This window comes from Mirounga angustirostris, unplaced genomic scaffold (assembly GCF_029215605.1).
Source record: "Mirounga angustirostris isolate CCGP_5_RB_7025 unplaced genomic scaffold, mMirAng1.0.hap1 SCAF_4, whole genome shotgun sequence".
Lineage (NCBI taxonomy): Eukaryota > Metazoa > Chordata > Mammalia > Carnivora > Phocidae > Mirounga > Mirounga angustirostris.
This window is the reverse complement of record NW_026991712.1, coordinates 100,093,237-100,119,630: the sequence shown is the minus strand read 5'-3', so window position 1 is coordinate 100,119,630 and position 26,394 is coordinate 100,093,237. Positions and strand designations below refer to the sequence as shown.

The 26,394-nt window shown below is 42.6% G+C and overlaps 1 protein-coding gene across 1 annotated transcript in view; it reads right to left on the bottom strand.

Annotated features, from left to right (window-relative positions):
- Positions 1-19,893, bottom strand: part of LOC123859313 (mitochondrial adenyl nucleotide antiporter SLC25A24) — a 51,538-nt gene extending 31,645 nt beyond the window's left edge. Inside the window, exons 1-3 of the mRNA XM_045897074.3 lie at positions 19,528-19,893; positions 4,113-4,239; positions 1-88 (exon numbers count right to left, since the gene is read on the bottom strand). Coding sequence (XP_045753030.1) covers positions 1-88; positions 4,113-4,239; positions 19,528-19,710 — 398 coding nt within the window. The 5' untranslated portion in view covers positions 19,711-19,893. The remainder of the gene's footprint in view (positions 89-4,112; positions 4,240-19,527) is intronic.
- Positions 19,894-26,394: the final 6,501 nt, after the last annotated feature.

Genomic DNA, 26,394 nt, shown 5'->3' with positions numbered 1-26,394 from the left:
CTCTGAAGAATCAACTCTGCTTGCTGTTCAGAAACAGTTAGACCTAGTATCTGGAGAGACTGGACAATTTCGGAAGCCTCAATTACTCCTTTAAAAAATGAAAAAGAGCATAAACTCAAACTCAGAATGGATAAGGATCTTAGAAATCCTGAATTTCAAAACTCTCATTTTGTAAGGGAAAGCATTGGACTCATTAAGGCAAAATTATGACTCTAGGTGAGTTACAGATTTGCTTAAATACATACTGCAACACCAACTCAAAGTTTAACAAATACACTAAACAAGTACACAGATGTTATCTCATTCAGAAATCATGAAGTCTCATCGGTAAATAATAATAATCCATCTAAAGAAGAAGGGACTGAGAGCTTATGTGGCCTTACCAAGTAACAACATTAAGCAGCAGGACTGAGACTCAAATCAAGACACTCTGATTCCAAAGTAAATTCCATTAGGCTAGGATCAATTAATTTCACACGTATGCATTTCTAGATTTTAATAAATGACTAGGCAATTTTCATACATGTAAAGATGTGTTGCACGGGGTTAAAAGGAAGTAGAAAATGACTAAAAGAAGCCAAAGAGTGGGGACTATTCTTTTGAGAAATGTGGCAATAAAAATAAAGAAAGCAGGGATGGTAGGACAATGGAAGAGGGAAGGTTATTATTATTAGAGAAATTAGTGCATGTTTGTAGATAGAACGAGATGAAACAGAAAAGAGGAAGAAAGAGAAAATAGAAGCAATAAATGGGAGTCATAAATACTGCATTTCCCTCAAGCAGCTCACAGACTCATGACCCCAAGACCAATACGCATGAAAGAGGAGGAAACCAAACAAAGCACGAGAGGGTCTGCTGCCAAACAGTATTAATGGCAAAGTTCGCCAGGAAAAGAGGCGGACAAAAATTACTGTTAGTGGTGAAAGCAAAGACTTCATTTAAGAGAAGGACTCTGAAGAAATCCCAGGATTTGGAAAGAATTTTCCTGGGGAGAAGAAAAGAGAAACATGAGATTCTGCATAATGCAAAAAACTGTTAGAGGGATCAATTTGTTTAGCAATGAAATTCCTTAAATGCCATTCTGAATATTCTCCATTATAATTGCACTCTTAAAGAAATACAGTCAATTCTCATTATTCTTGGTAATTCTGTTCTACAAGGTCACTATGAACCCTGAATTATCAAACCATTGTTCTTATGGGGAATACAGGGTTAGGTTCCTTGAGCCTCTGGTCACAACGTATTCATCGACCAATCAATATAAAACCTTGTCGGTATAAAACCTTGTTATAGGTGTGTATAAATACTATACAATACCATATTAGAGTGTTGATTCTTTTTTTTTTTTTAAAGATTTTATTTATTTACTTGAGAGAGAGCATGAGAGGGGGGAGGGTCAGAGGGACAAGCAGACTCCCTGCCGAGCAGGGAGCCCGATGCGGGACTCGATCCTGGGACTCCAGGATCATGACCTAAGCCAAAGGCAGTCGCTTAACCAACTGAGCCACCCAGGCGCCCTAGAGTGTTGATTCTATAACATTGAACTCATGGCCAATAATACTACAACTCATGCCCAAATGAAGTATATCTTCTTGCATTTAGGAATGCTAGACAGCACTTCAGCACAATGGTTGGGAACCATTGTCAACAGCAAAACCACCAACAAAAAGCACAAAAATGCAAGAAACATGGCACTAAGTGGACTGCAGAAGGACACTTGTTTACAGTATGAGAGCTCAAACAAGAAAGCAGAGCATCATTTACTTCGATCTCAGCAAGAAATGTGCTCGCCAAGCAAATGAAGTCAAGCCCATGAAGGACTGCCAAAATGCCGCAAGCACTGATTTTGGAGTTACTTTTGGGGTTAAATTTTAGCAAGTAGGCAAATTCTCAAATACACAATCCACAAATAAGGAGGAAAGACTGTTTATGCTTTGCTTGAAGAAGTCTGAAACACAAAAATATGAATTTATAATGAGAAACTGTTTGAAAATCTACAAACAAGATAAATTAAGTAAAAACTGTTTTCATTTACTACAAATGTATCACAAAATTTCACCTTCAATTATTTCCTCTGGTTCATGTAGAATTTTCTGAAAGGGACAACTGATACAGGCACAACTTACATACCAGGATGACCCATCTCTGCTTAGCTGGCAGATGCCCCTGAGGTGGCTCCATCTCCCAGCTACTGCCTGCATCCACACTACACAGTCCTACTACGTGACTGAGCAGTAGTGGGCTCAAGATAGGATGAAAGTTTGCAGAAAAGCAAAGCTGGTTGTAAGAACTGCATTTTGTGGGGCGCCTGGGGGGCTCAGTCATTAAGCGTCTGCCTTTGGCTCAGGTCATGATCCCATGATCCCAGGGCCCTGGGATCGAGTTCCACATTGGGCTCCCTGCTCAGCGGGAAGCCTACTCCCCCCTCCCCCACTCCCCCTGCTTGTGTTCCCTCTCTCACTGTCTCTATCAAATAGATAAATAAAATCTTAAAAAAAAAAAAAAGAACTGCATTTTGCTAGAAGATTGGACTAAGGCTAAACTTGGAGGCATATAGTATAAGGCTTCTAGGAGGTAACAAATGTTTGAATAGCACTACTTTCCACTACAAACTCAACTTCCTGGATGAGTATCACAGACTGAAAGCATCATCAAATCCATTCAAAGGGTTTAGTTGTTTGAAGAAATTTGCTTTATACCTAACTAAAGTTAAAGTTCTTTATTCAGTATAAACAAGGGGTCAACAAACTATGACCTACTGGCCAAATAAGGTCTGTTGCCTGCTTTTATAAATAAAGTTTTATTGGAACACAGCCATGTTTATTCATGCACATATTGCTTATGGCTGTTTTTGAACTATGATAGCAGATCACTTCTCGGCCTTTTGGCTAAGATCAAGTGTGAACTATGACAGCAGAGATGAGTAGCTACAACTGAGACCACACGGCCCACAAAGCTAAAATATTTACTATCTGGCCTTTTACAAAAAAAATTTGCCCGCCCCAGGTATGAACCATACTTTTTCCTCAATCCATTTGTTTGTTTCTTTTTTTTTTTTAAGATTTTATTTATTCATTTGAGACAAAGAGATACAGAGAGAGAGAGAGATGAGCAGGGAGAGAGGGAGAAGCAGGCTCCCCGCTGAGCCAGGAGCCCGATGTGGGGCTCGATCCCAGGACCCTGGGATCATGACCTGGGCCAAAGGCAGACGCCTAACCATCTGAGCCACCCAGTTGCCCCTATTTGTTTGTTCCTTGAATACCAAGTCTGTGAATGGAACGGCCCTGACTGTTCATATACAGGGAGGGATTTGAGGATGCATTTTAGTTTTTTTATTATCTTTTTATTAAGTTTTGTATGCATTATAATTTTTAAAAATAAATTCCCACTTCCTATCAAAGGCTACCTCTAGTGATAAGGGTTTCATTACTCCTCCCTTTCTCCTACTGTGGCACTTGCTTTTTGCTCTACTCACTGGGACTCTAACTTTATTAATCTAAATCGTGAAACCATAATCCCAATCAGAAGATACATATTTAGGGGTGCCTGACTGGCTCAGTTAGTAGAGCATGTGACTCTTGACCTCAGAGTGGTAAGTTCAAGCCCCACATTGGGGGTAGAATTTACTTAATTAAAAAAAAAAAAAGACATATATTTGAAATATTTATCTTTTTCTCCCAATTTTCATGATCAGAGTACTTGCCCTAAAGTAATTCTTTCAAAAAGATTATTAAATCTAAGATAATCTGAAAGTTTTTTAAATTTTACATTGTGCCTATATATGAACAAAAATAAATATCTCTTGCCCAGAGAACAAGGAAACATAGTTATTATTTTTAACCTATAAGTCCAATCAGCACAATATTCTATAGTGAACATATATACACAGCCCTATTCACAGATTTTAATTCAGTAGACAAGGCTATGCGTAAGTTTTCTTCACTAAAAACATAAATTCTACAGAAAAATCATATTACTATGAAAAACAAGTACTAAAACTACTAATAATTATTTTCCAAAAAAAGAGAGACTAAATACATATTGTTTTACGCTTTTGGAAATAGGACAGGTGCTTCTTCATAGCTGGTGATGAATACAAAATAAAGACATACCATCATTATTTTTGTCCAAACTCTTAAACGCCAATTTCATTTTTTTCTCATGGTCTTTAAGGTACTTCATAAATTCTTCAAAATCCAGCTTCCCATCTTTGTTGATATCACCAGTAGTAAAGATTTTCTATAAAAAAGGAGATTTTTAAAAATTATTTAAATTAATTATTATTTTTTAAACTACTAAATTATTTGGACATACTTACACTTCGAGCAGCCTGATTGGCTGTTCTCCTGTAAGACATGCATTTTATAAACTCCAAGATAAAAAACATACACTGGACCTAGCATGGGATTTAGATGTCTAAAACAATATATTTCCTGAGGTGCCTGGATAGCTCAGTCAGTTAATCCTGGGACTCCTGATTTTGGCTCAGGTCATGATCACAGGGCCATGAGATCAAGCCCCGCATGGGGCTCAGCAATGGGCAGGGAGCCTGTTCAAGATTCTCTCTCTGCCTCTCCTTCAGCCACTACCCCCTCCTGCAACCCAGGCACATTCTCTCTCTCTCTCTCAAAAATAAATAAATAAATAAATAAAAGCAAATACATTTGTATTGTCACTGAAAAATAATTACTGTTATTTAATTACGTTCACAAATTAGATTGAGGATCATATTTACCTGAAAATTACATCCTGATTACTCAACATATACCGAGATGTGCATAATCCAAGAGAAAATGGCACAGCATTCTGGGGCCCCATTTAATGTACTAAAGTTTCATCTAAGAAGTTTGTATTTTGTCAATAGAAATATCAGGGAACAACTATCATTTTGGAAATTGCAAGTTAAAAGACATGTCTGACCCCATCTTTGAACAGCTTGATTTTTTAACCTTCTTATGGTAAATAAGGACTCTAACCTACAATAATATGAAAGACTAGAGTTTCCCTTTTGAACGTTCTTTTGTATTCCTCTGTAGAAGTAAATGAAGACCAATCAAATGAGAAAAGCGAAGGCTATTTGTTCTGAGCTTAGTATATAGCAAGGCAGTCAGCCCTGGTCAGTTCTGGCTGAGACTCAAAGGCAGGCAGACAAAAGGGTGAGCAAGCTTTATAGTGGGGAAAAGGGAGGCTTCAGGTGTGCCCTGGCTGGTGGCTCTTGGCTGTAGGCAGGCTAATGAGAAGTGGGGCATCCTGTGTTTGGTTAGGGGTATGTATTTCCCTCTCCCTAGTTGGTCCTAAGTTGGAAGTGGGAACAAAAATTAGGGAAATTGTCAGGTATCAATCAATTTCTGGCCATTTGGGGCTGATTGTTACAGAAATTATTTTGCTTCATGGATTGTCTCTAGAGATGGCAATATGGACTCCTGTTAAGTCTGATTTATGGCAGGTTGGTTCCCTGGGTTGTTTACTATAGAAAAGGGGTTGGTTTCCTGAGCAGGTTACTCTAAGTTGTGGGTCAAAGTTCAATTTTAAATATGAGCAAACCATTGTCCATACTTGTATACTCAGTCTCTCACACCCCACAGTAAAAAGCCAAATAAAACGTCATTCAAAAAACCTGTTATCAGAATAAAAAGTTGTGGGGCGCTTGGGTGGCTCAGTCGGTTAAGCGACTGCCTTCGGCTCAGGTCATGATCCCGGAGTCCTGGGATCGAGTCCCACATCGGGCTCCCTGCTCTGCAGGGAGCCTGCTTCTCCCTCTACCACTCCCCCTGCTTGTGTTCCCTCCCTTGCTGTGTCTCTCTCTGTCAAATAAATAAATAAAATCTTTAAAAAAAAAAAAAAAAGAATAAAAAGTTGTATCTTTTCTTTCTTATCATTACAAAATGTAAGTACCATTTCTATTTTTTTTAACTGATGAATTCTTAATTTATATAAATGAATTTTCTACTAAGGAAGCTGGAGACATGTGGGAGAAAATTCACATTAGAACTCCCTAAAGATGTCACTGTCACCTGAGGAAAAGCCACATCAGTATTCCCCTGAAATGTAAGGTTCTGTTTGGTTGATGAAAGCCCTGAAGATTTAACTCTTCCTTGGTTTTAATATATAAGCCCTCAGTCACCACGGGGTATACAAAGCCTTTATATGGCTCACACCATCTCTTAAAAAACAAAAGACAGATTTGCAACAAATTGTTTTGATAAGTTTGTTTGATAAATTGCTTTGAAATGTGTTTCAAAGAACTGAACTTGTTTGTGGCATAAACCAGAATTTCTTTTGAAAGTTTAGTTTGTATCAAATAAACAAATACAAGTCACACTTGGAAATCTAAGTACAAGAATAAAGTACATTTAAATAAACATAAAGTAGGGCACCTCGGTGGCTCAGATAGTTAAGGGTCTGACTCTTGTTTTCGGCTCAGGTCATGATCTCAGGGTCTTGGGATCGAACCCCACATCGGGCTCCCCGCTCAGTGGGGAGTCTGCTTGTCTCCCTCTCCCTCTGCTCACTCTGTCTCTCTCTCTCAAATGAATAAACCTTTAAAAAGTAATAAATAATAAGCATAAGGGATATTTAGCTTTAAAAAGAAAAACGCTTTGGGGCGCCTGGGTGGCTCAGTTGGTTAAGCGACTGCCTTCGGCTCAGGTCATGATCCTGGAGTCCCGGGATCGAGTCCCGCATCGGGCTCCCTGCTCGGCAGGGAGTCTGCTTCTCCCTCTGACCCTCCCCCCCTCATGTGCTCTCTCTCATTCTCTCTCAAATAAATAAATAAAATCTTTAAAAAAAAAAAAAAAGAATACAAAATCACTGGGGCGCCTGGGTGGCTCAGTCGGTTAAGCGACTGCCTTCGGCTCAGGTCATGATCCTGGAGTCCCGGGATCGAGCCCCGCATCGGGCTCCCTGCTCGGCGGGGAGTCTGCTTTGCCCTCTGACCCTATCCCCTCTCATGTGTTCTCTCTCATTCTCTCTCTCTCAAAATAAATAAATAAAATCTTTAAAAAAAAAAGAAAAACGCTTCAAAAAAATTAAAAAACAAATAAAAAAGAAAAAGAAAACCACTTCCATTTTTGTTCTAGGAACTACAGAAACCGAGTGAACTTTACAGAGATAACATTTTGGATTGGCCTGGTCCACAGCCAACACCCAGTCCAGGCCTCTGATACCACAAATGAGAAAATTGAGCTGCAGCACTTGGTATATAGAACATTCCCAAAACCCAGCTGCCCAGTCACTGAATGGATGATGAAAGTAAAGACTCCCAAAGCTCCCACAGCTAGTAAGAAGAGCTTTACTTAATCTTAACATACAGAGCTCAGCCAAGAGATTCCTGAGCACAAAGTACCAATGATATGAAATGCATTCAACAGTCCTCACTCTCCTGAATCTCCCACCCAGTCTGCTGCTGTAAACATCCAAAGAGCAAATATAATTGGAAAGTAATTATATTCAATAAGAATTTCCAAACAGAAAATAACTTGGAAATACAGTGATAGAAATATGCATCAGGCATTACATGCTGAGACACAATCTGTGATCTAGGCTGGGAAAAAGAGGGCTTCCCAGAGGAAATGATGCCGAGCTCAGTCTTTACAAGTGTGCTGATGAAGGCATGCTCAGAGGAAAGGTCAGAACTGGCGAGACCCCCAGGGTACAAGCCACCAGACTGAATGCCCTCCTTCCAGGAACAGCAACTGAAAGATAATATTAGACCATTTCCAACTACACCCCACCCCCACTCCCAAACACATAACACATATGGTGATTATCCCAGTTCCCCAAAGTGGGGAGGGAGCCTCATTGGCCTAGATGCCCATCAAGGCTAGTAATAACAGATGAGTACATTGAACAAGGTGACCCCCCAAAACAAGGTGGTAGCCAACATCTTCAGAGCAATTTGAATTTGGAAATTTTATGAGAGCCAGGGGAAACAAGAAAAATGCTTGAGAAAAGTATTAGCTGTGTTGTTATTCTTCAAATGGTAAAATGTTGGTAACCAACCTGAAAGCTATAGTGGGTCCCCAGGGGAAGCTGGGTAAGGTGTCAATATAGCTTCCCCCATCTCTGCCCAAGGCGTCTCCGGGGCTCCCAGCCCCCACATCTCTCCTACCACAGCCCCACTGAGGCCCACCTGCCCTTCCTCCAGGAATTCAAGGACCCCCTATATCCTGCAGGCCTTCCTGAAGCTCAAGGATATCCAGGGTCCCATCCTCATTATGGTCCAGGTACCGAAAGAGTTCTTCATAGAGGACGTCCATTTGGGATGTCTCTGGCGGCAGGAGTGGTCCACGCTGGGGCCCCCGGGAGCCTCACAGAGGTGGAAGTGAGAGGGAGGAAGGCGACCCTGCCCACCACACATCCAGTTAGCAGGGACCTACGATAGCAATGTCCCCCCCAACCCCCAGGCTCCTTCCGCGAGATAAAGCGCAGGAAGAGGAGGGACCATCGCCACGGCTCCAGCGCAGAGGCACGAGGTGCATCCGTGCACCACGGGGGCCTGGCCTCTCTGCCCAGAGCCTCGGTCGCTACCCCTGGGGGCCTGGCCTCTCTGCCCAGAGCCTCGGTCGCTACCCCTGGGGGCCTGGCCTCTCTGCCCAGAGCCTCGGTCGCTACCCCTGGGGGCCTGGCCTCTCTGCCCAGAGCCTCGGTCGCTACCCCTGGGGGCCTGGCCTCTCTGCCCAGAGCCTCGGTCGCTACCCCTGGGGGCCTGGCCTCTCTGCCCAGAGCCTCGGTCGCTACCCCTGGGGGCCTGGCCTCTCTGCCCAGAGCCTCGGTCGCTACCCCTGGGGGCCTGGCCTCTCTGCCCAGAGCCTCGGTCGCTACCCCTGGGGGTCTGGCCTCTCTGCCCAGAGCCTCGGTCGCTACCCCTGGGGGTCTGGCCTCTCTGCCCAGAGCCTCGGTCGCTACCCCTGGGGGCCTGGCCTCTCTGCCCAGAGCCTCGGTTGCTACCACTGGGGGCCTGACCCAGACAGGGAGGCCTCGGCGCTTGGGCTGTGCTCCTGCGCCAGCGGGTGAGACGCCCAGGCTTTCACCCCACTCCAGGAGGAACCTAGAAGGGACAACTCATGTCCTTCCCCCGAAACTTCCAGGAAGACCTCTGCATACGACTGTCTCCAAAGGTAGAGCTTCTTTTTAGAGAAAAGTGGGTGGGAGAGTGTTGGGACATGGACTGTGGGGCCATATTGACTGGTGGTGAAGTCCAACATGTTTTAGTTGTTTCGTCACACCTTCTTAGAAGCCTTCTTCTAGGGCGCCTGGGTGGCTCAGTCGGTTGAGCGTCTGCCTTCGGCTCAGGTCATGATCCCAGGGTCCTGGGATCGAGTCCCACATCGGGCTCCCTCCTCGGCGGGAAGCCTGCTCTCCCTCTCCCACTCCTGCTGCTTGTGTTCCTGCTCTCACTATCTCTGTCTCTGTCAAATAAATAAATAAAATCTTTAAAAAAAAAAAAAAAAGAAGCCTTCTTCTAAGGTTTAAGCACTTAATAGTGTGGAGGTTGGGAATTGGGGACCTAATGAAAATCTGCCCACTTGGACCTCTCCTTCTGTGATTCTACCCACCCCCAACTCCCGCCCAGTTCCTTATCTTCACCCAGCATCTGTGGTCGCTCCAGAGCAAGGCTACTCTAACCACCAGGGTCCCAGCTCAGTCCTTACAGATGTTGGCAGCACACTCAGGAGGATAATCTCAAAATGGGCAGAAGTCAGCTGGGATCACAGAGAGAAGTCAGGAGGTATTCACAAACAATGCCTGTGGCTCCTTCTCAATCCCACTCTCCAAAGCCGCTGAGGGCTCTGGCCTCCCTACACATGTACCTATGGTCCCTCACCTGCTCCACTGAAAATGTGTAAGTGTAGTTTCACAGTAAAAATTCCACTTTTTCTGTAATTTCTTTTCCTAAACGTGGAGTACTCTTTAAAAAGTTGAATATTAAAATTCATGTGGAACAACAGGAACTCTCATTCATTGCTGGTGGGAATACAATACGGCACAGCCACATTGGAAGACAGTTGGGCAGCTTCTTACGAAACTAAATACACCCTTACCGTATGATCCAGCAACCATGTTCCTTGGAGTCCACCCAAAAGAGCTGAAAACTTATGGCCACACAAAATTGTGCACACAGATGTTTAGAGCAGCTTTTTTCATAATTGCCAAAGCTTGGAAACAACCAAGATGGCCTTCAGTAGGTGATGGATAAGTAAACTGTGGCACATCCAGATAATGGAATATTATTCGGTGCTAAAAAGAAATGAAGTATCAAGCCATGAAAAGACAGAGGAAACTTAAATGTATATTACATATTACTAAGTGAAAGAAGCTAATCTGAAAAGGCTACCTACTATATGATTCTAGCCATATGACATTCTGGAAAAGGCAAAATTATGAACACATTAAAAAGATCAGTGGTTGCCAGGGAGTTGGGGGGAGAGGGTGGAAGAATGAATAGGCAGAGCACAGGGGATTTTTTTAGGGCAGTGAAAATACTCTGTGATACTATAAAGATGCATACATGTCATTATACATTTGTCCAAACCCAGAGAACACCACCAAAAGTGAACCCTATGGTGAACTATGGACTTTGGGAGATAACGATGTGTCACTGTAGGTTTATCAATTGTAACAAATGTACCACTCTGGTGGGGGATGCTGACAATGGGGGAGGCTATTCATGTGTGGGAGCAGGGAGTCTATGGGAAATCTCTATAAATTCCTCTTCATTTTGCTGTGAACCTAAAACTGCTCCAAGAAAATAAATAAATTCTTTTTTAAAAATTCACAAAGAAAATTTAATTGGGCCATTGTCTGTTAGCTCTTGCTCTATGCCCTCATCCTGTCAAGCACTGACAACATACAGAGGCCTGTCACATGTCCGTGAAATACCCACAGGTTTGCCTTTAGAAGGAGGTTGCACCACAGTTAGCACTTAGTACCACTAAGTACCATTGTTTGCAATAAACACTTCCCCCCCAGAGCAACTGAGCAGTGGCAGACATTTAATGATGTTTCACAAGATGTGCTGTGTCCCAATCAAGAATGAATTCTCCCACACAGGAGAATTGTACAATTCACAGGGGCCCTGTGCACTGCAGAGAAGGCACATAGCCACAAAGAGTCATTGAAGACAGACATCCAGACGGGGCACAAGAGCCCAGTGGTCCAAGGAGAAAAAACAGAAGTCATGGCCAGAGTAATAAGGAAAACAGACTGACAGAATTTTACACAAGGGATATGAAGGAGCAAAACAGAGTCAATAGTCTCATCTAATAAAAGGGCAACTATTTTTGTTGTATTCAACAATTCTTTTCCACTTTTAAAAATTATCCTGTTCCTTATTTGCTTATAATTACCCCCACCTACCCATCCAACACAAACAGACCTCCTCTACAGAAAGTTGTGAGGACACAGTTGAGGGACCCTATCTGTCTTGTTCACTACTATTTCCCCAGTTCATTGAATAGTGTCTGGAACTATTCAAAAATATTAATTGAATGAATTTAATTCATTCTGTGTAGCTCTTGCCAATCCTAGGTTACATTTGAGGTTTCCAAGCATTAATTAGCTCACTCAAGGTCACAAGTGTAGCAAATGGTGAAAACATTTGAACCCTGGTCTGAGTCCACAGCTCATAAGAATAACCACTACACACATTGCAGCAATGAATGAAGTAGATACGATGGTCTACATTTCAGAGTGAGGCATCAAACTTTCTCAGCAAATCCTCTTGTTGTTTTCATAGATCCTGTCCAATATAGACTTCTCAGTGGATGCTATGTGACCCTTAAAAAGATAGCATATTTTAACTCAGAGCAGTCAAAAGGAGTCAAGCAGCACCCTTACAGTATGTTGCCTTGTGGGAGTTTATTTATTTCTAAACATCTTACCTGGAATGTTGATTAAAAAAATAATTCTGACTGTGCTAGGGTAAAATTATACAGGTGAGCTGAAGCCTTAAACAAATGGGTAATAACTGACCAGGCAGAAAAAAAGGAGTGAGAGCAATGCCAAGCAGAGAAAAGAAAATAAAGAGACAAATGTCTATGGTTGTGGCCTGGTTGGGAGAATGTTGGGATTTGGGAAGGAGACTAACAGGGAGACTGCTACCAAGGTGAAAAGGGTATTTTATGCCTTACAAAAGAACTCTTCCATTTTTTTCATTCTTTCCAAAATAAAGAGCCTCAAAGAAGGGATAACATCAGATTTTAGAATATAAGGAGAAAACACAAAAGGTACAGATGTTATATATTTTAGAACATTTGACATAAATGTATTTGGAATTCATTGTTTTTCTTATACCATAATCCCCCTCCTGTGATGCCTTAAAATGTACCTCTATGACTTCTCTATCGCATTTCCTTTAGTAATAAAGTTTCTAAAATGAAAATGCTAATAAAATAAATCCCTGCTGTTAACAGAGGAATTATGCTATGGAGTGAAACCCTGAAAAGAAATTCCATTCAAAGCAATACACATTTGCTAAGCTACTGTTTTGTGTGTTTTTTAGATTTTATTTATTTATTTGAAAGAGACAGAGAGAAAGAAAGCACGAACAGGGAAAGGTGCAAAGGGAGGGGCAGAGGGAGAAGCGGGCTCCCTGATACGAGGCTCAATCCTAGGATCCTGGGATCATGACCTGAGCCGAAGGCAGACGCTTAACGACTGAGCCACCATGGTGCCTCTAAGCTACTGTTTTTGTATGTGACCCTATTCCATCTGTAGTTGTAAATACAAAATTTAAAGACAGAGAATCAAAACAACCGTAGAATATCAGAGGTGGAGGAGCCCTTAAATCAGGCTGTCCAGTCCAACCACTTGTCAGACCCTACCTAATCGTTCAGCATACACTCAATATCGATGGGGACAGAGGGTCCTCAAGGAGCCCGTCATCTAGTACCTGTGACATCACATTTTAAAGGCTTTTTTACATCAACTTTCATGTCCAGTCACATGATAAAAATGTCCAGTCTTGATAAAATCTGTCCAGGAGTCATGGCAGATACCTGCATTTTAAGAATAAGGAAAGTAAACCAAAGTCTGAATGACTTGACCCAGGCTACACAGTCACACCAAGTATGGAACTCATGGGCCAAGATGCTTCCCTTTTTGCTCTCAGCAATCCTCTCTGTTTTAAGAGTCCTGGGCCCCTTATGATGATAAACCTCTCCTAAGAAAGTTACAGTAAGAGTTTGTGCACATGAAGATACGGCAAACAACTTAGTTTTAAAACTGCCTGTAATTTACCAGGCTAACTGAACACATTTGTCAAGTCAGCCAGCTCTGAACTCGGATACAGGAATACCTTCATACACTCTACAAAACCTGTCCCCCTTTCTCCTCCACATACTAATAAAAGAGGCGCAACTAAAATGATGCCAAGATTGGAGAAGAAGAAAATATCTGTAAAATCCTACTGGGCAAGATCCACTTTTTTCATTTTACTGCCTTAATTCTACATCTGGGAAATTTTTTGTCTTTTGGGTTTTTTTTTTGGCCTTCACTGTTCCAAATTCTTCCAAGTCTAAATTGAAACAAAATAAACGTACTTCCAGCTAAAACTGCTGACTCTTCATCAGTTTTTTTTCCTCACAATTTTCATTTGAGTAAATTAAAACTCAGATTATTTCCTCTATTCTTCAATGTTCTAAAACCTGGTCCTTGGAGTACCTCAAATGACTGTCTTTGAGAATGTTTTAATGTGGCCTTTGACAAAAAACAAACATTAAGGAGGAGGAGGATGAACACAAAATAGAAAATACTCTAAAAAGCAGTACTTGCTTTGAAGTCTTTTCTCTTCCCTGGGTAGTCTTGGAACACTTAATAATGGTTAGCTATTGTACCCCTTATGCCGGTTTTCTACACTCCACTTTTATTTTCCATATTCTTTCCATTTAAGGTCTAAAGGAACTTAAACGGACACTTGCTCTCTTCTCAATGCTAAATTCATTACAAAAGCTTGGAAACATGGAAAAGAGATAAAATCAGGTGGAAATTTAGAAGGATTTCACTTCAAGCTGGGTATCTGCCTTAGATGCAAACTACTATCTTGAAACCTTCCCTTGAAGAGCCACCTCATAGTTCTCATTTCTAGATACTCAAGTAGATAATCTCCCCAATCCTTGACATTATGCAAACCCTTGACCTATGCCTCTGAAATTTTCCCCCATAAAGACTGACCATGTAATCCTAATTCCAAGTATTTGGTTGGCTACTGTTTCCCAGGCTTGCCTCATAGCCCTTTCTTCCTCCATCTATTTCCCACACAGCCACCAGAGTGATCTTCCTAAAACTTCAGTCTGCCTGTGTCCCTCTCTTACTTAAAACTTCTCAAGGCCCCCATTACTCATATGAAATCCAAACCACTCAGCGGGCCCAAAATGTCTTTCATGACCTGACCCCTGTCTGCCCCCGATATGACACTATTCTTCAGGAAGACCAACCAGTCACTAGGTGAAAAGTCAGTTATATTGAGGCCTCCTATTTGGGAAGGGGTACTGGCTCACCCCGACAGGAACAGATACCTCTTCTAGGTAGGGGTTTTCCTTTCCTGCCCACAAAGGCTTAGACAGCACCACTATCTGGGGGCTTATGGAATGCCTGATCCACGGGTATGAAATCCCCACACAACATAGCATCTGACCAGGGAGTCTGCTTCATAGTAAAAGGTGTGGAAGTGGGCCCATGACCAAGAGATCCACTGGCCAGACCATACACCACACCATCCAGAAGCAGCCATCCTCACAGGATGCTAGAATGGCCTACAGAAACCATAACGGAAGCACCACCAAGGGAACAATATTTGGCAAAAATGAGTTGCCGGCCTTCAGGATGCCATATATGGACGAAATGAGAGACCTCTGTAGAGTTCTGTGCCCCCAGCAGGAAGAATACATGAGTCCAGGAACCAAGAGGCAGAAGCAGGAGCGGTCTCACTTACTAGCACTCCGAGTGACCCACTGGGAAACTTTTTGCTTCCTACTCCCACAACTCCGGGCTCTGTAGGGCTAGTTTCTGGTCCCCAAACAGGACATACTCTTGCCAGGGAATACAGCAATGGTCCCAGTGAACTACAAGCTATAACTGCCACCTGGACACTTGGAATTCCTTGTGTCCAGGGACCAACAGGCAAGAAAAGAAGTCACCGTCTTAGTAGGTAGACGCTGACCTCGATCAGCAGGAGACAGGGCTGCTTTTACACAATGGAGACACGGGGGATAGGTATGGATGGCCTCAGGGGACCCATGTGGACACCGCACATGCTGTCTGCACAGTTATAACCGTGAACGTGCCCACGCAACACTGGCTTGCAAAGCTCAGACCCCTCACAAATGAAGGTTTGGGCACACCACCAGAAGTCACGAGGACCTGCAGAGATTACAGCAGAGTATGAGTGGAATTTAAAGCAGACAGTCCCAAAGGGAAATTAGGAGTGCCAGCGGTGACTAACTGAAGCAATGGGGACTGTAGTTTATCCCTCTGGCCTCCCCGAGAAAGAGAGGCAGAGCGCGATGAGGAAGCGCTCCCCAAGCTGATAGAGAGACGCAGATCGGCGAGGAGAGGGCTCTGGTGGCTAGGTCAGGTGGCCCTTTGAGAGAACCTGCTGCGGGAGCCGAGCCGAACGACAGGCTGCCTGCCTGGCACACCTTTGTGCCCGCAGCACTCGCACCAAGTCCATGCTTGTCCTGGGCTGCTCCAACCAACGACTAGCTGCAGCAGGGTACGGCACGGGCAACCAACGACACAGGACTCCACTAACTGGTAACATTTCCCCCAGGGACCCCCCTATTGGCTTAGTTGAGACTTTCTAAGAACTGTGCTTTGGTCTGAGGTTCTTCCCAAATCATTCCTTCTTGAACTCTTCTAACAGGGGTTAAATTTGTGTCACGGTCTTAAGACCTCAGCTCACTCCTTTTTTCCCTCTCCCTTACCCTTCACAAGCATCTCTCCCAATAAATCTTTTGCACCCCCAATCCCATCTTGGTTTCTGCTCCTCACAGGACCAGAACTGACAGTACCAAGAGTGGTCCAACACAAGAGGTGGTAACATGCGGGGCGCCTGGGTGGCTCAGTCGGTTAAGCGACTGCCTTCGGCTCAGGTCATGATCCTGGAGTCCCTGGATCGAGTCCCGCATCGGGCTCCCTGCTCGGCAGGGAGCCTGCTTCTCCCTCTGACCCTCCCCCCCTCTCATGTGCTTTCTCTCATTCTCTAATAAATAAATAAAATCTTAAAAAAAAAAAAAAAAGAGGTGGTAACATGGGATTTGGAAGCTGGCTCACTCACCACCCAAGTGGCAGAGTCCTTATTAGGTTACCAGGCATTTTTCTAAGTACTTTACATATTTTAATTCATTTATTCTCCATAATAACCCTCTGAGATAGGTACTAGTGTTGTCTCTGCCACCGCTGAGGAAACGGGCTAGAGAGATTAAGAAAATTGTTCAGAGAGGGGTGGGGATACAGGCAAAATGGGTGAAGGGAGCGGGACGTACAGGCTTCCAGTTACAGAATAAGTCACAGGGATAAAAGGCCCAGCATAGGGAATATAGTCGGTGGCACTGTAATAGCGTTGTATGGTGACAGATGGGAGCTGCGCTTGTGGTGAGCACAGCAGAACCTACAGGGTTGTCGGATCCCTATGCTGTACACCTGAAACTAATGTAATGCTGTGCGTCAACTATGCTTCAATTAAAAAAAGAGAGTGAAAGAAAATTGTCCAAAGTTAACTAGTAAGCAGCAGAACCAAGATTTAAACCCAGACAGTTTGATTAGCTTTTTCTTATTATGCATGTAAAAAGATGTTTTATCTGGCAAAACTATGGAGCCAATAAAAAGATCAGCAGTGGGAGCAGGGATGAATAGGCAGAACACAGGATTTTTAGGGCAGTGAAAATCTCCTGTATGATATTATAATGATGGATACATGTCATTACACATTTGTCCAAACCCAGAGAATATACAACATCACGAGTGAATCCTCAGGTAAACTATGGGCTTTGGGTGATAATGATGTGTCAGTGTAGGTTCACCCTTGGTTAAAAAAAGGTACCATTTGGTTGAGCGATGTTGACAGTGGGGAAGGCTGTGCACGTGATATGCAAGGGCAGATGGTCTATGGGAAATCTCTGTACCTTCTTCTCAAACTTAAAATTGCTCTTCAAAAAAAGTTTTCATTAAAAAATGCTTATCTTATTTTAGCCAGCATTTCTTGATATCTTGCAGTAGGAGGATTTTGGGTCATCTTGTCCTATACATGCTGGAAATACAAGCACTAACAACTGCTTTACAATTAGATTTTATCTCTTTTTTCCTATAATTATCTCAAACGAGCCACTGCCTTACTTAGGCTGTTTCAAATCACAGCCCTAAATCTTTTTGTATTACTGTGCTTAAATGACTAAGACATGACCTCATCTTCAAGATGCTTGGTCCTAGTGGAGGGCACAGTCAATAACTAAAAATAACACCTTTTGAAAATTATAATAGTAGTGACATGTGAGACCAAGGACCTACACATAGTAGGGTGTGATCAACTCTTCCATAGAGGGTGGTCTGGGAAGACTCATCTCAGAGGAGGTGATATTTATAAAAACAAAACAAAAATGAAAACAAAAACCTCTTTTTTCCCCTAATCATAATAATATACAATTATTTTTTTAAAAATTGAAATAATACAAAAATTGTAAAGAAAAAAGTAAAAAAGTAATTTAACTCCTATCATCCATAAATAATCATTAGTAACCTTTTATTGAAGAAGGTACCAGTCAGGAGTCCTGGGATTAGTTATTAACATCCAGCAAAAGCACAGGAAGTTATATACGTATATATGCATGTATAAAATACATATATATGACAGTGATAAATATATGCCATCCTATTGTATGTTTGCATACACATGATTTTATACAACTTACTTTATAATTTGTTCATATATAAATTTTGGAAAATTAAACACATTTTTTATTCCTGATTTTGAGTTCGTATTTTCTTAATCAACCTTGCCAGAGGCTTGTCTATTGTATTCATATTTTCAAAGAACCAACTGAAAAAGAAAGTCTTTGGAAATTTAAAGCACGCATTTAAATAATTACTGGGTCAAAGATGAAATCACATTGGAAATTAGACAATACTTGGAACTAAACAAAAAAACAAACTTGTGGGATGCAGCTAAAGAAGTGATTAAAGGGGGGAGGTAGGTGGGGGGATAGGGTAACTGGATGATGGGAATTAAGGAGGGCACGTGCTGTGATAAGCACTGGGTGTTATATGCAACTAATGAATCATTGAACACCATACCAAAAACTAATGATGTACTATATGTTGGCTAATTGAATTTAAAGAAAAAAAAGTGATTAAAGGGATATTGTAGCTCAAAATTAAGGACTCAAGCATTCAACTAAAAAAATTAGAAAAAGAGCAAATGAGTAAACCCAAAATAGAAGGAAATACACAGAAATTAATAAGAAAAAATTGAAAAGAGACCATCAGCATAAAGTACCAAAAGTTGATTCTTTCAACGTATAAATAAAATAGACAAATCTTTGGCAAGATTGAAGGGTGGGTGGAGCTCGATATCAGAAATGAAAGAGCATATAACTATGCATATAGTCAGAACTTTCTAAAAATCCCAAGTGAATATTATGAACCTTGGACAAAATAGACAGTTTTCTAAAAATTGTAACTTACTAAATCTGACTCAATAAGACATAATAAATAAACTAAAGGGACGTGTAACTACTAAAGACATTGAACGAGTAGCTTAAAATATAACTGTGAAACAGTTGCTGGCTCTTAAGCGTTTAATCACCTTCCCTCTCAGTATAGGAACCTCTTATGTTTCAGAGGGGTTGGAGAGGTTCCAAGTATCTCCACCCTGCCAAAGGGGCTGAACTTCAGAGACACAATTAAAATGACTCAGAGAAGTTGAAACTGCTCAGCGACCGGCCAATCCTTTACATCAATTTATGTACTTAGGACATTAAGGGAAGGTCTTAAACCATGGAATGCTGCCTCTCCTCAACAGGAAGTTGGAGGAAACATACATAGGATTGGTTTTCAAAAGTTCTGAAACACTAGACAAAACTAGCTGGTGTTTAACAAAGGAGCTCCTAAGAGATGCGAAGTGGGGCCCACTGAAGTCTGAGCTTAAAACAAAAGAAAACAAAGCCAAACAAACAAAACCTTGATTAAATGCTTGCAAAAGCTGAGAGTTAAACAAAAAATTTTTTTTATTAAATTTTGCAAAAAGGCAGGTGAAGGACCCGGGATGCATTCAGACCAAAGGTCCTATGGAACAGCGTTTTTTAAGTTGTTCCAGGGGACCACAGTGTTCACCGCACTAATTTCATTCGGAAAGATACCAGTAGGCTTTCAGGTGTTGACGCGCAGCGGCTCCGGGGGTCACCGGCCCCGCGCCCCATTCCCGACCTCCGGAACCCCTTCGCGGGGGGAAGCCGCAGGTCCGCCTTCCTGCAGCGCGCGCCCAGAATCTCCGCAGCCCTCCCGGCCCTCCAGCCGCGCCCCGCAGCGACCCACCTCCTCGGCGTCCTGGCCCAGGGGGACGCCCAGGCCCTTGAGCCCCTCCTGCAGCTCGCCGATGTCCACCACGCCGTCCCTGTTGTGGTCCAGCCTCTGGAAGAGGGTCTCGTAGCGCGTCCGCGGCTCCGCGTCCTGGCAGGCCGCCGCGGGCAGCACGAAGCCCCGCAGCCAGCGGAGCATGGTGCGGAAGGCGCGGGACGGCCCAGCCCAGGGGAGTCACGGGGACGAGCACTGCCGGGCGCGTCGAGCACGCCCGCGACGGCCGCCGCCTGGCTTCGAGCGGCCCGCGGCGGGCAGGCAGAAGGAGCGGAGACCGCGGCCCAGCCCGGCTCGGCGCGCAGGGAGAGGCCGCTCCCGCCGCTGCTCGGGGAGGAGCTCGCCGCGCGCCGGCCTCCGCGGGAGGCGTGGAGGGGCGGGCCTGGCGCCGCCTGGGAGGCGCAGGAAGGGGAAGGGCTGCGGCTGGGTCTCCGGAGGAGCGGTGGGGCTCGGGAACGGAGCTCGGCTCGTTCCCAGGCGAGCTGTCAGAGGCGCAGGCTCGAGGAGCAAGCCCCCCAGAGGCCTTGGGTTTGGGCATCCGCTGGTTACGTTTTGGGGAATGGGGGAGAGGACGGTTCGAAGCTCAGGTTACTCACCTTCGGGGCCCCTTACCCTAACAGCTTGGAGGCTTTGCACACTGCCCACAGGTAGTCAGTTCTCACTGCACGGAAATTGGGACATGTCGGGCGACACAGATCTCGGACTTTTTCCTGAGGCTCCACAGATACTACACATCTCTGGGCCTGTTTTCTATTGACAAAAATGAGGCAGTTGAGAGCTTGCGCACCTGGGATGGGAACTCTGCTTTAAGAAGCAGAGGAGTTAGGACGCCTGGGTGGCTCAGTTGGTTAAGCGACTGCCTTCGGCTCAGGTCATGATCCTGGAGTCCCGGGATCGAGTCTCGCATCGGGCTCCCTGCTCTGCAGGGGGTCTGCTTCTCCCTCTGACCCTCCCCCCTCTCATGTGCGCTCTCTCTCATTCTCTCTCAAATAAATAAATAAAATCTTTAAAAAAAAAAAAAAGCAGAGGAGTTAAATCTGAAAGCAATTTAAAAAACAAAAGGAACACCTAAAACCAATACAATATTACATGTCAGTTATGCCTCAATAAAACTGGGGGTAAAAGAAACTCAAGGCTCTTTGGCAGAAAAGATCAAGGTTCATCCAGGTAGGAAGTGGTAAAAAGTGGGACTACTTTGCTCTACCGCTTAGTATGATCTGACCCCGGATAAATCACAGCATTTGCCAACAGCACTTGCCAGCAAAACCTCAGGCCCGTCTCTCTCAGGATGGATGCAGTTACAACCTTAGGGCTTACTTCATAACGTGGAATAAGACAAGGAACATTGGAAATCGAAAATGCCAGGGTCCTAATCCTTCCGCTCTGTAAACTTGGAAATGTGGCATAGCCTCTCTGAGTAGCTTCTTGTCAGTAAGATGAGAGTATGACTATCTGCCTCATAACGAGGTTGTATATTGTATGCGAAAGGTCTTATTACTCACAAGTGCCAAATGAGATATCATTAACTGTAATAATTCTGTTCATTCACTGCTGCTTAACGGAAACTCATTGTATTCCTTTATCTACAGGAGATACAACTGGGTACTTGTAAGGCTCTCCCCACATCCTCTGAATCACTAAACAAACACTAGTTCTTCCAACAAAGCCCAGGAACTCAAACCCTGAGTTTACTTCCCCTCATACCGTTTTATATATTTAAGACATATGTGAATCTAGAGTTTGTAAATTGAGGACTGTTTAGTTAAATCACTGTGAGGCCAATTTATTTCTTTATATTACTTCCGATTTCTAGTCTTAAGAATTATCCTCTTCCTTGGAAAAGCCTTCCAACGTCATCAAATTTTATCTGTCCTTAAAAACCTCTTTTAACCTCCCCTGTGGATACTCTGTACTCGAAGAGAGGCTGCTTGAAATAGTCATCCCACACTTGAATGGTTTTTTGTGTTTTTTTTGTTTTGGGGGGGATTGGGGGGGGTTTTTGGTAATTACAGGAATTGCCTGTCAAAATTTTGACTGAGAAAACTTATGTTCACACAAAAACTTGTACAAGAAAGATTATAGCAGCTTTATTCATGATCACCAAAACCCAAGCAAAACATCCTTAAATGGGTGAATGGATAAGCAACCTGTGTTGCATTCATAGAATGGTCCACCACTCAGTGATAAAAAGGAATAAACTACTATACAATACACTACATGACATTCTGGAAAAGGCAAAACTATAGGGACAGAAAGACCAGTGGTTGCCAGGGGCTGCGGGGTGGGAGATGTTGACTATGTAAGAGCATAAGGGAGCTTTGGGGGGTGATGGAACTGTTTAGGTTTTGATTATGGTGGTGGTTAGACAACTATGACTTTGTTAAAATGCACACCACTGTACACTAAAAAAGGCTTAATTTTACTCTGTGGAAATTATACCTCAATAAATCTGACTTTAATTAGTACCCGACTTGAACATGAGTAAAATAGAATAAGAATTCTTAGTTCAAAGTAGCAGTGTGAAAATCAAAATAGTTTATGACGTGTTAACACAAAACTATGGTTGCAGACCAGCTGCATCAGTACCACTTGGGAGCTTTTTAGGAAATAGTCTCAGGACCACCCCAGAGTTGCACTTATGCAAGAGCCCCAGGTGATCCTTTCCTACATTAAAGTTTGAGACGCTCTGTCAGTAAAAAGTAATACCACTCAAAGCGTGGTTTGCACTCTAGTGCCAGACTGCAAGCCGTTACTTGTCACAACAAGCTAAATCAAAGATGTAGAAGCATTTAGAAACTTTATAGCAGTTTTGATGGAGTACTTTTGTTTGCTGAATCTGATAATAACTCATGGATTGTCTTTTTAATTTCACTTTTCTAATAAATCATTTTTACTGTATTTTACAATAGTAAAATGTCCACAATGGATTAAGAAAACACTGTTACCATACAGAATAAAAGTAAAATCAACAACAGAAACTTCCTGCATGAGAGAATAAAACTTTACATAGACATTTAAACATCTGCATGAGAGAGGGCATCCCTACCCATTTCTATGTTAATAATTCCCAAAGACCAGTGGTTCCTGCAGAGGTCAAGAGGAGAAACCCTGAACTCACTCAGATTTCCTTAACCCAATTCATTTCTGTAGTCAGGACAGAAGTTAAGGTTCAGCCCAGTTCAGCTTGCATCTATTTTTCCCAGCTTCTAGCTCTTTTAAGTACTACCATCTTCCATTGGGACAACCTTCAAACTTTATCAATTCCATGTATATTGGTCTTCAAAGACCTCTTTCAGCACCTGCTTTGAACACCTTGTTGTTAGAAAGAATCCACTTAAATGATCATTCTAGATGTTCACAAGTTTACCTTTTTTTATCTACTGGACCCTGTAGTTATTGTGTGGTGCTAATAAGACCAAAGTCTCAGCCTCTCCACAAGGACCTCTATGTCAAAATCCTGGTCACCGCTTTCTCAAATTTAAGCAATTACAAAGGGGGCTATGTGAGAGAATTTGACTGACTTAATATAAAGCCATCACCATCACTAGAAAGATAATTTTATCATACAATGAATTTTAAACTTGAATATCCTAGTAATCTTTAGAAAGACAATAATCAATCAGAAGTCCAGATAACAAGGTGAATTCTGTCTCTTGCTCAGCCTATCCACTATTCTTAATCTCCCCAAAAGTAAATGTAGCCAATCATAAAAACATGGCACTTAATTACTGAAAGTTTGTCTTTATAACTAAATCATGTAAATACTTCCCATTCCAAAACAGTTGTGTCAAGTTCAAACTGGCTTCAAAACCACATGCCTCACCACTTTGGAAATAATTAGATCAAAAACTGTCAAAATGTCTTCGGTTGGGACAACTAGGTGGCTCACTAGGCTAAGCGTCTGCCTTAGGCTCAGGTCTTGATACCGGGGCCCTGGTATGGAGCCCCATGTCAGGCTCCCTGCTGGGCCGAGAGTCTGCTTTTCCGTCTCCCTCTGCCCTTCCCCCATTGCTCGTGCTCTCTCTCGCTCTCTCGCTCTCTCTCAAATAAAATCTTTTTTTTTAGTTTAAAGATTTTATTTATTTATTTGACAGAGAGAGACACAGCGAGAGAGAGAACACAAGCAGGGGGAGCGGGAGAAGCAGGCTTCCTGCTGAGCAGGGAGCCCGATGCGGGGCTCGATTCCAGGACCCTGGGATCATGACCCAAGCTGAAGGCAGACGCTTAACGACTGAGCCACCCAGGTGCACTCAAATAAGATCTTTTTAAAAAATGTCTTGTTTGTGGGGCGCCTGGGTGGCTCAGTTGGTTAAGCGACTGCCTTCGGCTCAGGTCATGATCCTGGAGTCCCAGGATCGAGTCCCGCGTCGGGCGCCCTGCTTGGCAGGGAGTCTGCTTCTCCCTCTGACCTTCCCCCCTCTCATGTACTCTCTCTCATTCTCTCTCTCTCAAATAAATAAATAAATCTTTAAAAAAAATGTCTTGTTTGTGAAAATTTGTGTAAATTTTGTTCTGAAGACTGATAAATTTAAAATGAAAAAAGTTTGCACATTTATTGAAGAATCAGTAATCATGAGAATTGGATCAAAATCCTATACCTATATTTTTGCTTGTAAAGCCTACATTCATCTCTCTCCCCTCTCTCCCTTCCATTCTCCCTTCCTTCCTTCATCACCAGTCAAAAGCCATTGGGCCAGCTTGAGGAAAGCTGCCCACCATGGGTTAAAGCTCAGAGAAAAAAATTGGCTGAGCAAGGCAGCAGCCTAATGAGTTGGGAGGTTGGTTACATACAAGGGGCTTGAGCAAATAAATAAATATATTGAGGATAAAGAGAGCTAGGCTTCTTGCTGTCAGAGAAATGAGTTACTAATATGCGACGGGGAAAACTAGAATGAACTCTAGAGCATTGCTTTTGAATTAGTGGTATTGATGTGAATGCATGGTTTTAAATATTTTTGGATATAGAAATATAAAGGGGTCTTTGTTCTCATAGAGCATATAATTTAGTCAAAGGAGAGAGAATATAACTGAATCATACTTCCAGGGTTGTGTAGCTAGAAGTTTGGGTTGTATAAATAATAATAAAATTAAGAATCTATAAAACAAAAAATTATTGTATAAATAACAATAAAATTAAGAATCTATAAGAAGATAAGAAAATAACTGAATCATACCTCCAGGGTTCTATAGCTAGAAAAAGTCTGGGTTGTATAAATAACAATAAAATTAAGAATCTATAAAACAAGTAAAAATAACAATAAAATTAAGAATCTATAAAACAAGGAAAAAACAAAAAAAGTTATCTATAAAATAAGAGGGCGCCTGGGTGGCTCAGTTGGTTAAGCCACTGCCTTCGGCTCAGGTCATGATCCCAGGGTCCCGGGCTCGAGTCCCGCATCGGGCTCCCTGCTCAGCGAGGAGCCTGCTTCTCCCTCTGACCCTCCCCCCTCTCATGTACTCTCTCTCTCAAATGAATAAATAAATTAAAAAAAAAGTTATCTATAAAATAAGAAAACATCCATTTTTAAAGTTATGCTGTGCAGAAATTTATAATGCAAATTTTCCCATTTTAAGGTGTTCATCACTCATTTTTTAAATTTAGATTCAATTAGCCAACGTATAGTACATCATTAGTTTCAGATGTAGTGTTCAGTAATTCATCTGTTGCATATAACACCCAGTGCTCATCACTACATGTGCCCTCCATAACACCCATCGCCCAGTTACCCCATCCCCCCAACCTCCTTCCCTTCTGTAGCCCTGTTTGTTTCCCAGAGTCAAGAGTCTCTCTCTCATGGTTTGTCTCCCTCTGATTTCTTCCCAGTTTTCCCTTCCTTCTCCTAATGTCCTCCGTGCTATTCCTTATGTTCCACATATGAGTGAAACCATATAATTGTCTTTCTCTGCTTGACTTATTTCACTTAGCATAATCCCCTCCAGTTCCATCCATGTCGATGTAAATGGCAAGTATTCATCCTTTCCGATGGCTGAATAATATTCCATTGTATATATGGACCACATCTTCTTTATCCATTCATCTATCGATGGACATCTCAGCTCTTTCTACAGTTTGGCTATTGTGTTCATCACTCATTTTATTTTTTTTTTTTAAGATTTTATTTATTTATTTGACAGAGAGAGACACAGCGAGACAGGGAACACAAGCAGGGGGAGTGGGAGAGGGAGAAGCAGGCTTCCCGCGGAGCAGGGAGCCCGATGCGGGGCTCGATTCCAGGACCCTGAGATCATGACCTGAGCCGAAGGCAGACGCTTAATGACTGAGCCACCCAGGGGCCCCACATCACTCATTTTAAAACAGAAGTTTTTGCTGTTTTTTTTTCTTTCATGCCTTTTTGCTACATATATTCAAATTTTGAATGTCTTTTACGTTAAAATTTGTCCACTTATGTCTTCACAGTGTCTTCAAACTTACCATCACTTCTTTATAGTAATGTGGCTGTACCTGTATCTTTGTAATAAGTTTCAAAGAGTTTGAGAGCAATTCAATTTGCAGAAAGTTCATCTCTTCAGTACATTTTCAAAGTGTTATTCTCCTTCTGAAGGAAAAGCCGCCACTATTGGGGAAAATGGCCACAATGTAATGTTGCCAACAACTCACTAGAGGGTGCTGTAACCTAAAGATAAAAGGTGGTCGGTGCCAACTAGAAGCAAGGAGGGGGAAGTGCAGGCAGGAGGGGATCAGAAGAAAGAAGATAGGTGGGTCTTTACTCTTTAGTCATCAATATAGTTATGGATCCCTAAACCACACTAACAAAAGATACAAACTAAAATATTATTTAAAACCGGGGTGTAACAGCATACTTTTTC